Source organism: Sprattus sprattus (genome assembly GCF_963457725.1).
Source record: "Sprattus sprattus genome assembly, chromosome: 6".
Classification (NCBI taxonomy): Eukaryota; Metazoa; Chordata; class Actinopteri; order Clupeiformes; family Clupeidae; genus Sprattus; species Sprattus sprattus.
The window spans coordinates 34,013,305-34,028,642 of NC_137925.1; the positions used below are offsets into that span (position 1 = coordinate 34,013,305).

At 44.1% G+C, this 15,338-nt stretch overlaps 2 protein-coding genes across 7 annotated transcripts in view; one reads left to right on the forward strand and one right to left on the reverse strand.

The window, feature by feature from the left end:
• Positions 1-754: 754 nt before the first annotated feature.
• On the reverse strand, positions 755-3,282 carry bbs12 (Bardet-Biedl syndrome 12; the record flags this gene model as incomplete). The annotated part of the gene is made up of 2 exons (XM_080840767.1): positions 3,270-3,282; positions 755-2,704 (listed from the first exon to the last, which is right to left on the reverse strand). The coding sequence occupies exon 2, from the start codon at positions 2,702-2,704 to the stop codon at positions 755-757; it is 1,950 nt and encodes a 649-aa protein (XP_080696893.1). The 5' UTR covers positions 3,270-3,282.
• Positions 3,283-4,244: 962 nt separating this feature from the next.
• The window catches only part of kdm3b (lysine (K)-specific demethylase 3B), a 30,294-nt gene continuing 19,200 nt past the window's right edge, over positions 4,245-15,338 (forward strand). For 2 of the 6 annotated variants that reach the window (XM_080840759.1, XM_080840760.1), the window contains exons 1-8: positions 4,245-4,702; positions 6,573-6,731; positions 8,681-8,797; positions 9,021-9,126; positions 10,406-10,530; positions 10,964-11,026; positions 11,179-11,919; positions 12,120-13,545. In XM_080840759.1, coding sequence (XP_080696885.1) covers positions 4,505-4,702; positions 6,573-6,731; positions 8,681-8,797; positions 9,021-9,126; positions 10,406-10,530; positions 10,964-11,026; positions 11,179-11,919; positions 12,120-13,545 — 2,935 coding nt within the window. In that variant the 5' untranslated portion in view covers positions 4,245-4,504. The remainder of the gene's footprint in view (positions 4,703-6,572; positions 6,732-8,680; positions 8,798-9,020; positions 9,127-10,405; positions 10,531-10,963; positions 11,027-11,178; positions 11,920-12,119; positions 13,546-15,338) is intronic. The other 4 variants (XM_080840761.1, XM_080840764.1, XM_080840762.1 and 1 more) reach the window with 3 other exon arrangements.

Sequence of the window (15,338 nt, forward strand, 5' to 3'; positions counted from 1 at the left end):
GGGTCCTTTCAGGCCTGCTATGATGGATTTGTCATCTCACAGTGACACAACAGACATCCTCGTTAGTCATCATCAAAGCACTCCAAAGGGCTATGGTTCCAAAACATGGTCCTGTCCTGACAAACAAGACAAGATTGACCCAAACGTCTACAGGCCCCATCCGGGTTTCCTGGGCAGGTGTTTGGAATGGAGGCCATAAAATGTGTGCAGACAGGGGTGAATAATACTTTATGTGACAATCCCAGACCATACAAAAACCCCAGAGCCGTCCAACACAAAGAATTTAGTGTGCTTGTTCATTTATTCTGAGGGTGTGAGTTCCAGAAGGTTTGTTGGATAAAGAGCCTTTTGGACAACACACGTCCAATTTTAGGAATAGTGACCTACAAAACAACGTGCTTTACTTTATGTTGACCAGAGATATTGAAGTGGGGCCAGTAGATGCGAGTGTGTCCTCAACTTAACTCCAGTCGGACAGCTGTTCCAAAGCACTGTCCAAAGCACTGGTGTTTGTCTCCCCCCAGAGGCAAAATTAAATTCACCTATCATGTCACCAAGCTCTCATTTCCCAAATCTACATTTATGATTATTACACCCTGGTATGACTTTTATTTCATTATGCATTGTTCTATCTCTTGGTGCAATACTACAAAATAGTCAAGTTAGAAATTCTTTGGGATGTGTACAAGTAGTCTAAAAATATCTTCTTAAAAAATCTTCACACACACACAAAATAAAAACAATACCTATTTATTCATAAAAACACAAAACTATTTGATTGTATGTCCTGTTGTTCTGCATCAAAGCCGGTGATGATTTCAGAGTCCGTTTGAAGCAGCAGGAAGACCAGATCTAAAGCTCTCCTCCAGGCTTCCACCTTCACAGTCACATTATCATACACACTCTCCATTTTGCTAATAGAGTCTGAACAGAGTACATCATTGACATCCAACCCCAGTACATTTACACAAGGATCTGGATCTCCCTTCAGGTCCTTTAGTTGCTCATGGATTTTTGTCCAGGCATCTGCTTTGGTTGAAAGCTGCCCACTGTTACACAGAAGAGTGGAAACGTAGTCCATCAAACCATCCACCATCAGCTGAAGTACCCTCCCTACGTACGATCTCCCGCAACATTCATCTTTGGTCCTGTAACTAGTGTTCTCAATACGTTTCTGAAGTGCATGGATACATTGCATCTCCACCACCCCCCCTCCAGGGAGGACTTTCCCGTCCTTCAGTGCGTGATGCAGGCGGTGTGCGCAGCCCCAGAACTGGTCCTCCAGAGACTGCAGTTTCCCGTGAACTGAGCTGGTGATGACCGCCGTCACTAGATCGGTCTTTTCAGACGTGACAGTGACAGCTGTGGACTCCGTGCCCCGCCCACTAAGGTACTCCCTCCACACCTGCAGGCGCACGCCCGACCCCACGCACCGCCGGTTCACCTGGGTAATGTAAGAGACCGGGATGGCGCCGGTCGCTTGGGCAAAGTCACTCAGCACGACTGACTTTACCTGCTCGATCACCAGGATGTTGTGCCTCCAGCAGTGATCTGTTAGCTGTTCAGAGGCGATGCCGTTTACTAGAGCGACATTGACAGCGTACTTCAGAAGGATGGCCAAAGCACCATTCACCCACCCCTGCTCTGGGCTCACTCCGTGTACATCCAGTGTTTCGGTTACATGCTGGACCCCTGCTGGGTTACTGAAGCCCAGGTGGCGATATTTCTCATTCAGGTCTCCACTCAAGAGCACGATGCGTATGCTCTGATCTTTTAAACGACTGACGACGGAAGCCTGCTCAGCAGACAACAGGACCACATAACCAGACAAGGCACAGGAATGATCCTCTGGCAGACCAGGCAGTGGACATGTGACCAGCTTATTGACATCAAACATCTTGTGTGAGTCACCTTGTCCATTTATCCTTGACTGTATCCTGCTTGCTTGCAGGACTAAGTCCATTGCTTTGTCGCAACCGTGGGACACAGCCATAGCAAGGCTATCCAGCTCTGTGTTTTTTGAATTGTTCAGTTGTGACACAGACCTTTGTGTGGGTCCTTCAGAATCACTGGTTTCATTTGAAGTGAAATGTCTGCTGTGGGTGAGTTTTATTTTGCCTCTGGCAGCTTTGACTGCTTTTGAGTTATGCTGACAAGGGGGCTGTGCTAACGGCCTAACATTTGCTCTATGCTCAGACACTGGACTGCTTTTAGGGAATGGGTGACCGTTGAAAGATGGAGGATCCTCACTATGAGGTTTCGATACACTCCACTTCTGTACAACCCCTTGATGAAGGACAACCTCAATAGGGACAGCTCTGTCTCTGCAGACTTGCACACACACATCCAGGCCCTCCGACATGGCAGACAGGACGTGGGGAATAGTGATGCCTTGATGAAGGCACTCCAAAGCTGCCCTGCTCCATGCTCCAGCCAGGAAGAGCAGAGAGCCCGACCCTGAGTGGAACACCTTCTGCTGAGCCAGGACGGTCTTGCTGAGCAGCTGCCCAACAGAACATGCCAGGTCTAAATTCTCCAAGAGCCGGAAACTGGAGCACACCATGACGGAGTCCCCACTGGCCTCATCATTGATGAACTTGTACCTTTTACTTGGACCCAGTAAGGTATGTGCTGTTGCTGCCAGTGTTACTAGCTGCTCCAGTACAACGTGGCCTCTGTTGTTTATGCTTTCTGTAAATGACATCTGTAAAATAAAAATGGCATATTAAACATTGCCCAGTCTTGCATTAGAAATAATACCCAACGGCTCAAATGAGCTTGACAACTCATATTTTAACACATTCCAACCAATATAAGGTTGTCATTCTTGGTTGGGTTCTGTATAACTTTAGTGTAAAGCTGCCAGCATATTCGGTGAAACCAGCAACGAACAGCAGTTTGTGACAGGTAATGTTAGCCACAAACAATAGCCTGGAAACGACAGATGGCCATTCAAACGACAACCTAGGTTTCATAGCTAGCTTGTCGCCCGTGTGCACAATATGTAGCTTCGTCATGTATAACAAAAATGTGTCCCTGGAACAATTAAATAGTACAGCATCTATTTTAGCATTCACACTAGGGACACGTATAAGGGGCACTAATAATAACTAGCTAGCAGGCTAACCGTTTATCCGATGGACATAGCCAGATTAGCCTGCTAGCTAGCTGCAGTTCAGTTAATTAATTAAATTCATTGTTGGTAAAGTCGACACGGTCTTACTTTAACAACGTCACGTTTTTAGAAAAGAAAGTAACTGCACACACACCTCTCTGGGTGCCGTTTCCCTTTTCCCTCTTGCCTGTTTGACTAGTCTGCCTGACATGCGCGTTATTTCCAGACTCCAACTGGTTGCTAGGAGACAGGGCGTGTTCTTACGGCACTGTAAAGCCAGCTGCGCAGTTGTGTGGCGCAGTAGATTTGTGTTATTTTTGTTAGGCCTATAGTATCATGAATGAAGCTGTCATTACTTTGAATGTAAATATAAAGTTGGCTTTTGGAGAACAAAGACTGCAATGGGAATGCAAACACGTAGATAGACAAGTGATTGTGAAATCAACCCTATTAGCTAGCAATAGTTTGCTAGTGTTCATTCTTTTTGTAGTAAATATGCACTTTTGTCGTCTGGGTCATGAATAGAACTGTGTTGATGATGCAAAGGGACTTTACCAAAAAAAAGTGTTATTCATGGCTGCAACTATTATAACTAGACGTATAATCACTGTAGTTTTGCCTAGTATAAAAAGTCTACAAACATGTATGGATACTATTGTATGGATACTTTATGCTCTGGAACAAAACAATGGGACCGATGTGTTCTGTCCTTTGACCTTGACAACAGAGTATTCCATGCGGCACGTGAGAGACTGATTACCTACATTCTGCTTCAGTGCAGATGATTTATTTCATCACTGATCACTGATCAACGATGCTGGCAGGAATGATGAAAAACCGTATGCTTGGCAAATTGGATGAAGGTTTTTTTTTTTTAATTATTATTGTATTTTTATGAACTCTATGGAGGGGATTGGGGTTCACACAGATTCAATATTGAGATAATGGTGCACTCTTTTAGCCAAAATTAAAATGCCATGTTTCTGTGGGCATTGTCAGAAACATTGAACATTGAACATTGACTAGAAAATGCACAGAGGTAATCAACAGGGGTCGCTGTTTTGGTTAGAGTGAAGGGTTTGAACCCCGCAGTAGCGACGTACGAGGAGTGCGTTTGATTGTTGCAGAGCTAAATGGCGGACAGAGCGGGACAGTTGCCATCAGAACAATAACATCACAGTTGCTCTGCTTCTTGACGTGACTCGGCACTAGATCCGCACCGAAGTCCCTCGCGCAGAGGGGATTCTGGTGCATGATCGAGTGGGACATATTTTGACGTACTTTTTTTGTGAGCAAGCGTACACTTGGTTAGCTTGCTAAGTGGTTTAGAGTTCACTGTAAGGAAGTTATCTCTTCATGGTGGTAAACTAGCCAGCTAACTAGCTAAGTATGGGGGACTCCTTAGGTCTCATCGGGAAGCGACTGCTGCTGCTTCTCAATGATAGGGGATCCACGGGCGGAACCGAAACGGATCAAGCTTCCTGGCTGCGAGGAACAGTCCGGGCTGTCAGCGTTATTGGCTTGGCCAGCCCTGGGGTAGAGGTGAGCCCCGGAGAGGGAACAACAACAGCAGCATCGGGGCTGACGGTCAGTGTTTACAAGTCTATTCGCAGACAGTATCTAGCTGTCTTGCTACAACCGTAGAGCGTATGCCAAGTTAATGGCGCATTTCAGACCATGAACGTAATCCTAACCCGTGCGCCGTGAGGCTGAAATCCACTTTTGTGTTTGGAGTAACCATTGAGTCTTTTGTGGAAACAGCCAATTAGCCGCTTCACAAAACATTAGCTAGCTGACACGGCTAGCAAATCTGATAGCAACGAGTAAGGCCTTGGAAGCAAGTTGTAGGATAGCTTAGCGAGTTAGCTCGCCACACAGCCTGTCAGAAGACTTGAATTACACGTGATTTATCTAAACTGTGTGTATATTCGATGTAAGATGATATGTGAAAACGATTACGTTAGTTAGAATGCATTTATATTGAAAACAATCATATTTAAATGGCTTAGACTGGCCGCCTGTGTCAACCGCCATTGTATAACTGTTAGCCGAACAGTGTCGTGTTAGCGAATCAGCTACAAATGCCATGTTCATACACATATGGGTCAATGTTTTTAAAGTCCAAACATTGCAGTTTCACCATTGTTAAAGTATCACCTGAATCACTAAATGGCCATTACATTAAACTGACCATAATTGCATCAACTGAATCATATTGCTTCAGCAAATATGAGTCATGCATGAATGTAAAATAATTTTAATTCATCATTCGCTAATGCTTTGAAACTATCCGTCCATCGCGTCGTTGATGAATGCAATTTTGCATGTGATGTGAGCATGTTTGTGTTCCTACTAACGCCACCCTCAAGAAATTTGAATCTGGTAATCTCTAATGAAACGTTACATTAAACGTTTATTTACATTGCAAAAGAAAACTTATTTAGTCTGCAGAAACCCTGAGGAAACCAAGTGGTAACCAAGTGGTAGTGTGATCATACACAAATCACCATATGTTCTCCTATGTTTATCTGCTTGTGACTGTCGGAAATGCTGATGACAGTATTATTATTGGAAATTCTCGGGAATAGCTTACGTTCTTAGATTGAGTAGACACACATCTTACCTCAGCCCCTGCTTCTGTTATCTTTGTTTCTGTTTTTATTTTATTGTTTTGATACCGATGATTGTTTCCTATGAGTGTGTGGAAGTAATGACCTTGTCATTGTCAGTGTTTGTGTGTTGCATGTTTCATTTGTACCATTATCTGCACTTATTTTAATCAGACTTTTACTAAATAGTTAAAGCAAATCATTTGGCACTTCAAAATGACTGAGAAGAGCATTCATTGGCAATTATTTAAGGCTTTAATGATTTTCAGTACCTCCTAATTACTTAGTTTGTATTATAGCACTGACCAGGATTAGCTGAGAGAACAGTTCCTTAAACAAATGAATTCCCCCCCCCCCCCCCCCTCTTTGGAGACACTCAGCCATGTTGATCTAAGCTAGTCTTAAACTAGCACCGACCAGAGTAGGTTATGTTTGGTATATCGATGATGATTTTTGCCCAGCTTTCTCAGCAAAGCAATGCTGGTCCAAAGTGGTCTCCAAGTTCAAAACCAGAATTCCCATTGCCCAATAAAAATAAAATCATCTCAGCCCAGCAAACGGGCTAATACTGTCTTTTCCAGGAGGGAGCTAGGGTGGGTATATTTGCTCTTCTTGGTCTTTTTCTGCCAATGGATAACTTTGCTCTGAGCACTGGCAGTGAATCAGATGCATGTGTGTCCAGTCAAGCAGGTATTCTGGTATTCATAGTAGTATTCATGCTTTTTTTTTTTTTGGTGGCTTATGTGCCAAAATGACACCCCTTACCCGTTTCTTTCAGAGTGTGTTTCTCCATGTGTTTTTCTTATGCAATCTCCTTCTCTCCTCTCCTCTCCTCTCCGTTTGAGCAGGTGTTTGTTGAATTTGAGGACTGCACCTGGAGACAGAGGTCATGGGTGAGGGTGTATGGGGATGAGGTCCGTGCTGTGTTGATGGAGAGCACCATTGTGTGGGCGGCACGTACTGATCCAGCTTCTGGAAGTTGTGCCACATCTGCCTGGCCTGCATTAGTAAGTAGCTGGTGTACATGTTGCCAACTATTATTTTAAAGAGGCCAGACATACACTTGATGCAACCCATATCAAGTTTATGTTTCATGGCTTCCTGTAGGTGGGTTTCCCATGCCTAAGCTCAGGGGTTCTTCCCAGGTGGCTCAAATGTTAACAGGAATGGCCCCCTAATCGTCCCTTTTAGCCTTTCAGTGTCCGGCCTTTCAGCCTACCAGACCTACTTGACATAGCCATTGCCCTTCAATCACAATGATAATTCCAGGCATGACAAAGTAATGATGTATTTCTCTAGTGGCAGCACAAACATTAGACCATTCTGGATCGAATGGTGTCATGTCAGCTGTAACTACTTGATGAATGAATACACCACTACTATTATGGCCACCATAAAACAGCCCACTAGTTCCTGCAGTGGAAAACCGTCTTATGTCTGAACTTGGCCTGTTATAGGGTGATCTTACGCTTCCATGGGGCTTCCCCTTTGATATGGTAACCAATTTGTGGTATGAACGTTTTGCAGCTTAGCCACTTGACCTCAGAACACCCTTCTCAAGAAAAAAGTGCTGACGTTGAAGAGAAATGTGTGAACAAAATAGAGAGGCGAAGAGAAATCTGCACAGGGGTCGAAGATGAAAGGATCTCATTGGGAATGTGCACACGGGAAGAGCATGATATTAAAGAACTCAGTGAGAAGAACACTTGCACAGCACTAACACTAGTGAGCACTCATTCATATCATGAAGAGTACAAACAGACTCTGCCACCCAAGGGGAGTGCAGGCTGAGAAGGGCTCAAGGACGAGATAAGAGAACTTAGACGTTCCAAGTTAGGGATGACTGGATAGAGATACGAGCTGAACAGAGGCACTAAAGACCTTGACCAGAGAGGCTGGATGCTGCTACATTATTTGTCTCCAATAGAGGGCAAAGACCCAGACCTATTACAGGTTAGAAAGAGGTCAGAAAATCAGATTTAATTACACAAAAAACTATAAAAAGAGGTCCAATGATTTCTGCTGTCTCACAAAGGGGTGGCTGTGCAGAAACCAGATGAATGCAGAGCATCAGAGAAGTGAACATTCTGAGAGAGAGTAGACAGAATTATAGTTGTGCTGAAAGTGTGTTTATGCACCGAGACATTTCCACCTGTGAGGTGTTGATCGCAGAGGCAGGAGACACTGGTCTCATGTGTAATTCCATTCTAATTAAGACCACCAACTCAAAGCATGCCTTTGATGAACCTTTTGCTCTGAGGATAGCAGACCTCCTCTCTATTCTCGAGGACTGAACAGAACAACGTCCTCTCAGGAGTCAAGTCAGGACAACAACTAAAATAATGCCCAATAGCTGAACAAGTATAATTTAGTAGTAACCACTGATTGACTTCTTATCAACATGTCCACTGACTATCTACTTATTTGCAGATAACCCATCGGGTGCATTTCCTGTACAACAATCATTCTATTCTACTAATCATTCTGTTACTAGGTCTATGTAAAGCATACACCATATTCCTTCCCTCCAACACAAGAATGTTTTATAATAGACTACAGATAATCAGCTCACTGAGCAAAGGTGTAACATCCTGCATTCTTTTCTGTAGATGTGTGAATTCAGCTCACTGGCACGTTTAAAATGGACCTTTTAATCATGTGTTTTTTGCTCAAGGCGATTAGAAGTAGGGTTGTATGGCAGTTTTCATTGTTAAATATCAACCAGGAAAGGGAATACATTTATAATCTAAGACATGAAGTATCTGGAACTAAGCCTCTAAGTTCAAACTAACAACTTAACAACAGCGTTTTCAAACAATCTTTTGAACTAATGTGAACACTTGCTCCTGGAGCATGGAAGGGAGGGGTGTATTTTGAGTGGCTGTAGAAATTTGAGGTCTGAGAACAATAAAAGTAATTTTAAACTTCTGTATTTGTGTTTCTCATTGATTGGCAGGCATTCCAACCACTCGTAGATCGTGTAGGTTTGGGGTCTCTGGTTCCAGTGGAATTCTTTGGGAACACCAAGACCTTGGAGTTTCTCCCTGATGGAAATTCACTGCAAATCTTTGAGGTGGGTGGAAGGAAAAGCTGATCTATGAGGTCTCTATAATCTTGGTCTTTTTATTTTCTTCACGCAAATAGAATTAAGTCAGTGCTTGATATTTTGTGTTGAGTGTTAAATTTCATTGTAACGCACATTTAATAGCAAAATTAGAATAAGAGGCTGGTTTAACTGTGGTCTGTGTGTCTAGAGAGTTTTTCCAAAATGTAATTAATGTTCTGTGTTTTGCCAGATTGAGAAAGATATCAGGCACACTCTTCTACAAGACAAGCCTTCTGTACAGGCAGCCATATCTAGCTGGCACAGTGACTGTGAACTTCAGGACATACTGAGGAAAGGTGAGTTTACTGCCAAGTTTCTAGTTGTAGCCGATAGTTTGCTACACTGACGTTTTAACAGTGTCATACAATGCATATTGTGGTTGGCCATGGCCCATGGCTTGAGCCCAGCATCGTGATCCCCACGGACAGCAGGGCGCACCCTGCCACACATACAAACACACTATACATACATACACACTATACATACACACTAAACACACATTGTCTGGGGAGGAATGATTGTGTTGGTGCGGCCTAAAAAGTGAGCAAGTGTGGTCATGATGGAGCAACTAGTTGCCATCACGCCACGGTTCAGGTCCTTTACGCCGAATGTTCTGTGCAGTAGAACTCGGCATTGAGAGAAGGCCAATTCCCGGTGCACAACCCCGCAAATGTTGCAGAAAACGATTGCCTGAACTGTTAGAAATCACATGTTGACGTAATCCTTGATGATGACCTGAGAATCCTGATGCACTATTTGTTTAACTTGAGCATTTTTCAGGGGTTGTGCGCGTGGAGGGTCACCCTGACTTCCCCTTGTCCTCCAGTGATGTTCTATCCCTCTTGAAATGTGAATGCCATTTAAAACACCCGGCTCACTGCTTACTTGCTGGAGGCTTTCTGAAACATTTCAAGAGTGTCTGGTCCTGATTTCCCAAGATTGACATTGTATGTTTGTTTTTGTTTGTTTATGTTCTCTGCTGAGGTTTGAAGTTTTTGCTTCTCGTATAAGAGTAGCCCACGACACAACCATGTTTCTCGGTAGACATCGTCCAACCTAAAGCATATTATACATTCATTTAATTAGTTCTCTGATGTTTACATAGAAGGTATTTGGTCAGGGCTGGAAATACCCAGAAGCAGTTATTTACGCCCAATTACAACCCCATGAATTGGGCCTACAAAGAACCAAGCTGTTTTCCCTTTTTTGGTTGGTTCATAGTATGTTGATGAGTTCTGCTTTGACTGGCTGGTTTCCAGCAAGGCACCATTTTTTTTGTTTAATCAAGAATCCCAAATTGCAAGTTGAACAGATTGTAAAACAACACAGTTTGAGTTCATGTACAGAACTGACTTTATTCAACAATGCCAGGATATATACAGTTTCCCATTTTATGGCACCTTTTAAAGGATCTGTATAAAATGGTTTTGATTACTGCAGTGGTACCTCATGTCGCATTTTGGCATTAATTGCAGTATAACACTTAAGTTTAAAATTATCACTTTCAACTTGCTCAGGTGTCCTCAGGTCTTTCTTGAACCTCAAAGAAATTCTACTGTCTGCCGTTGTCTTTAGGATCCTACACCATACAAGGACGCAGAGTTCAGGTGTATCAGCCTGAGTTCAACACAGCCTGGGCCGTGGGTCTAGTCTCTCAGCATGATCCTCTCTCACACATCATGGAAATCACCATGGACCAGGTTGGTGTCCCAGTTCAATTCCATAGAGTTCTCCTCTGAAACGGGAAATAGATTGATAAAACTTTATTGCCACACAACAATGTTGGTGGTATTCTTTTGTCAGAGGTAGCTCAGGCCATCAGTCATTAAATCACTCATCATTAATCAGATTTAATTGCAAGAGAATTACCTTACCTAGAATTTAAAGCAAGGTCAGGTTTTTAGAAACTTTTATTATTATATTAAATAACTAGGTATAATGGTAATAATTATTATTATATATATGATTGTGAATGCTACTGTGCTTCTGCAATATGTGGGCTTTATACAACACAAATACTTGGTCAGCTGACATTGCTATCATTCTCTAAAGTCATCCCCACCACCTGCAATCAGCAGTGACTACTCTGTGTTTCTGTTGTTGCTTGCTCTTCAACTCTGCCTCATCCGACAGGGTGGAGAAACGCAGGTGGTTGATCCCAGGGTGATGCATGTAATGCTTGCTGAGGAGTATGAGGTAAGAGTGGATACAGTTTGATTAAGTTTTGTTTAAATATAGACGTAAGCTTTGATAGAGAATAGACTACTCCCGACATCCTTAAAGAAGGAGATTAGCCTGTTAGACCCCTTACACATTTGTTTGGTCAACAAACTTCCCTTAATTTTCAGAAACAGAGCGGTCTACAGGACAGGTCCGGGAAGGAAAGTGATGGCGGAAAGGGTGAACGTCGTCGGAGAACAGCCTCCGAGGATGAAGATGATGTAATCCTGAAAAGATTTAAAAGTGCCCCAGAAGGAAGCACTGATGGACAGATTGTGAGTGGCAGTGGGAAGAATGAGGGCATTATAACTCGTGGAGGAGATATGGTTGGAGTTGAGGCAAAGGAAGGAGTGGGTGGTGGAGGAGATGGTGGTGGTGGTGCCGGTGGTGGTGGTGGTAGAGTAAACAGCATCAACAGTACTTCTGAGATATCTCTGATCCAGAATCAAGACTTTAATGATTCATCATTGCAGCAGGACCATTCAGCCATTCGCCTTCCTTTGAAGGAGAACGGTCGGGTGCCAGTGGTTCAAGATCGGACCACGTCTGGAAGCTCAACGCCTGCATCCAGCTCAACTCCTACCCCTCCACCCCTCAAGCCAGCACCCTCTCACTTCTCAAATACCTTCCCTGCCCTGGGACAGATGCCCAATTTGGTGCCCGGAGCCCCTGCCCCTAAGGCATCCCCCCCTGCTCTAGTACCAGACAGAGAGGAGGCATACCCTAAAAGTGCTGCTCTGGTCTCTCCTGGCCCAGTCACCATCAATTCTCCATCGCAAACCAACGCTCCCAGTGTGGCTCTCTCACAGCCTTTCAGTCAGAAGCCCTCCAGCTGGGCGGCTCCTGCCCATGGTGCAGCAGCAACAGAGGTAATGGCCACCAATCTTTTAGTTTGAGTTTATTTATTTATCAGTTGTAGATTGAGCTTTTTTGCATGCCCATGTAATTGAACTACAAACAGAGAAATGTAGGTCTCTTCGAGTTTCTAGTGCCTAAATGTAATCATCAACAGTGCATGCATTTATGTAATGCTACACTCAAAGTTGTTTTGCGTGTTTATATGTTTCAGAATTCCAAAACGCCTGCCCATGCTCCTACTGGATTCCACCCAACTCAGTCCAAACAGCAGCCTAGATCTGTGTTTGGAGAGCTGGGTGCCCAGACCAATGGATCTTCCCAGGAGAACCGGCCCTTTGGATTCTCCTTTGCTGGCCAGAAAGAGCAAAAGCAACCCGACTCAGACCCATCACAGAACTTGTTCTTTCAGTGCATGGCTCAGACACAGAGTCCAAGCCCCGCTCCGGTTCAGGGCCAGAGCCAGAACCAGTCAAAGGACACCAACTACTTTACTGCCATCTCTGAGAGTTTGACCAAGGAGCCCCCTAGCCTGTTCAAACCCTCTGCTTCCTCAGATGTCTCCAAAAAAACAGTCTTAAGTTCTCCAGTCCAGGGATTGTTTGGGTCTACCCAGCTCAAAGAGCAGCCCAAAGCCCCTGAGGCCCAACCAGCTGGAAATGGGGTGGTTCTTAACAAGACTTTTGGCACGGGAGCAGACGGCATGCCTAGACTCACACCTGCCTTCATTGGGATCACCACCCCCTTTGGCACTGGGAGTCTTCAGAACCCAACGTTAGGTATGGGAGGACTAAGTAATCCGTTAGCTCCGGGGTCCAGTGGACTTGCAAGCAGCAGCAGCAGCAGCAGCAGCAGCGGGAACAGGAGCGGTAATGGTAATAACGTAGGGTTGGGGTTGCTTGCCACCAGCAAGACCTCAGACACCACCCATCAGAACCTGTTCCTGCCAGCATCCAGCGAGTCCACGAACCCGTTCCTTGCGCACGGTGGCTTCCCTCATACCCCTTTCAGTGGGCTGACACCCCCTCAGCCCCCGTCAGTTTCCGCATCTACCCCCTCGTCTACTCTTACGACCCTCCCCTCAAGCACTTTGGGGATGGTGCCAGCAGGAGAAGAGGGCAAATCCAACCTGTTCACCATGGCTGAGCCTCCCAAGGGCATCCTGCCCTCCCCTTTTGCAGCTGCAAATTCGTCCACCATTTCAGCCCCAACCAACACCTTCACCCAAATGCCTAAATGCACAACAAACGCACAACCGGTTGCCAAACCTGCCAGTGAAGGCTCCGAAGCGGGTTCTACGGCACATGGTCCGAGCGAAGGGGTGTTTCGTGACGACAAGACAAAGACCGCGTCTAGCTTCCCTCCGTTTGGTGGTGCTAGAACCAACGATTCAGCTGCATTGCCTTTCGAGCAGTCGGCACAACAGAAGTTCGCTATGGAAGAACGGGGGCAGTCTTCCAAGCGCGACTCGGACTCTAGCACCAACAGTGACCTCTCTGACCTAAGCGAGACGGAAGAGGCTCCTGACCAGGTGCCAAAGCAGGGCTCACAGGGAGCTACGGAGGAGGGCGCTTTGCTGATGCAGAAGAACAAAATCCAAGCAGTGGCTAAGGGCAGGCCTCGCAACAAGCCTTTCAAAGGTAGCTTACTTTATTAATCCCTCACACAAACACACTTGGTATATTACCCTTGAATTAGTCTTGTGGAACCAAATGTTACATTTTTAGTTTATATTGGTTGGTATAATGTATACTCCACATCTCAAGAAATCTGGGAGAAATGAATTGTGTATTGAAAGATATCATTGGCTGGGTGGAAATGCTAAACAGATTTCCTGTGAAAACACCACTGTTATAGTGTAATATAACAGACCTCTATGATAGGTCTGACGTTAGTTGCGTTTGTTTGATTCTCGCAAAAAACTAAATGATATGCTGGTCTGATGGGTGATGTCGGTTTATTCTATGTAACAGACCTCGAGCACACACAACACACTACGATGGAGAGAAAGAAGGAGAGATTAGGAGGTATGATCCATAGTGTAGTTTGTCTTCTGGTTGGCCTTGTCTTCATAGGCTTTGATGTCTCCTTGATTCTCCTTGCTACGTTCTCTCACCACTCGTAGCGGTCGGTGTCTATTAGGGCTTTGACTCCGAACATCGAAATTCGAATATAATTCGAATATCAAAAAATAAATAAATATTCGAACGAATATTAGGCAGCCCTTAATATTCGAACTTGTTATGGGCATTATTTTTTTGTAAATGTCTTTGCTTGAACGTTGTTTTCAATTCAGATTCCGAAGCTTTTTCAGGCATGAAGTTGTGTGAATCGCGAGATCGTTAGCAAGGCTGTCATTGGCAGTGGAGGTCCGTGCATTTCACGACTAGGCCTTCAGCGATGTCCTACACGACAGTTAAACTGAGTGAATCCACCTCTTAATACCATTATTATGACGCCATGGCTCTCGAGCCATATATGTATACAGAAAGGCAGTATAAGTGAGCATTGCATCACCTTAACATAGTCGAGTACAACAGACTTTATTAATATTTCCGGAGCATTTAAAATCAATACACCCGTATTAACAATTAAGAGTAGTAAACTCTCAGTTATATGATCGCTTGGATACTGTCGCTTCAAAATAAAAGGCGATTTTCAGGGATTAGTCTACAAAGTTTTATTAAGTCCACCGAAAGTAGCCTATGTGAGCTTTAACAAGTTTGTCCACTAAACATCGCATTGTCCCACCTGCAAAGCAATTGCATTAAACTGACCCGATCCTCACGATATCCATTTTTTTCTTGAAAGGTCCGTCTTGAAAATGGCGTTTCTATTATATTAGCGACCAGATCGATATCTCCTTCTCCTTCAGCCATTGTGGGTTGAAAATAAACTTAAATTTCCTTTTTTGCTAATTCACCACCACCATTCGCCAACTAAAATGAGCACTTCCTGAGGCACTGCGTCAGTCTGCCGCACTAGTGCGTATCCAATTAAAGTACGTGTACGTGTCACGTTCAACGAGATGCCTGCTAGCTTGCCCCAATGTCGCCAACTCGAATTCTGATTGGTTATCACAACTGTCTGTTTCAGTTCATTCAATTTAAATGATTTAAAAGTTCATTGACGTTGACTGATACACTGCCCTCTGGTGGACAAAACATATACAACTTAAGTTTTATACCATATAGGTCTTACTGAAGGCATTTAATGGTCAAACTATTATTAATAAATATTCGAATATTAATATTAATAAACAAACGAACTTCGAATATGATTTTTAGGCAAAAGTCAAAGCCCTAGTGTCTATGGCATTATTTCTTCAACACAACACACTCATCGCACAAGTTACATTTGAGTTATAGTCAATAGAATACACAATTTAGCATAATGGGTGTGTCTGTGGTCTGGTTCACGGTGTAAGGTGGGT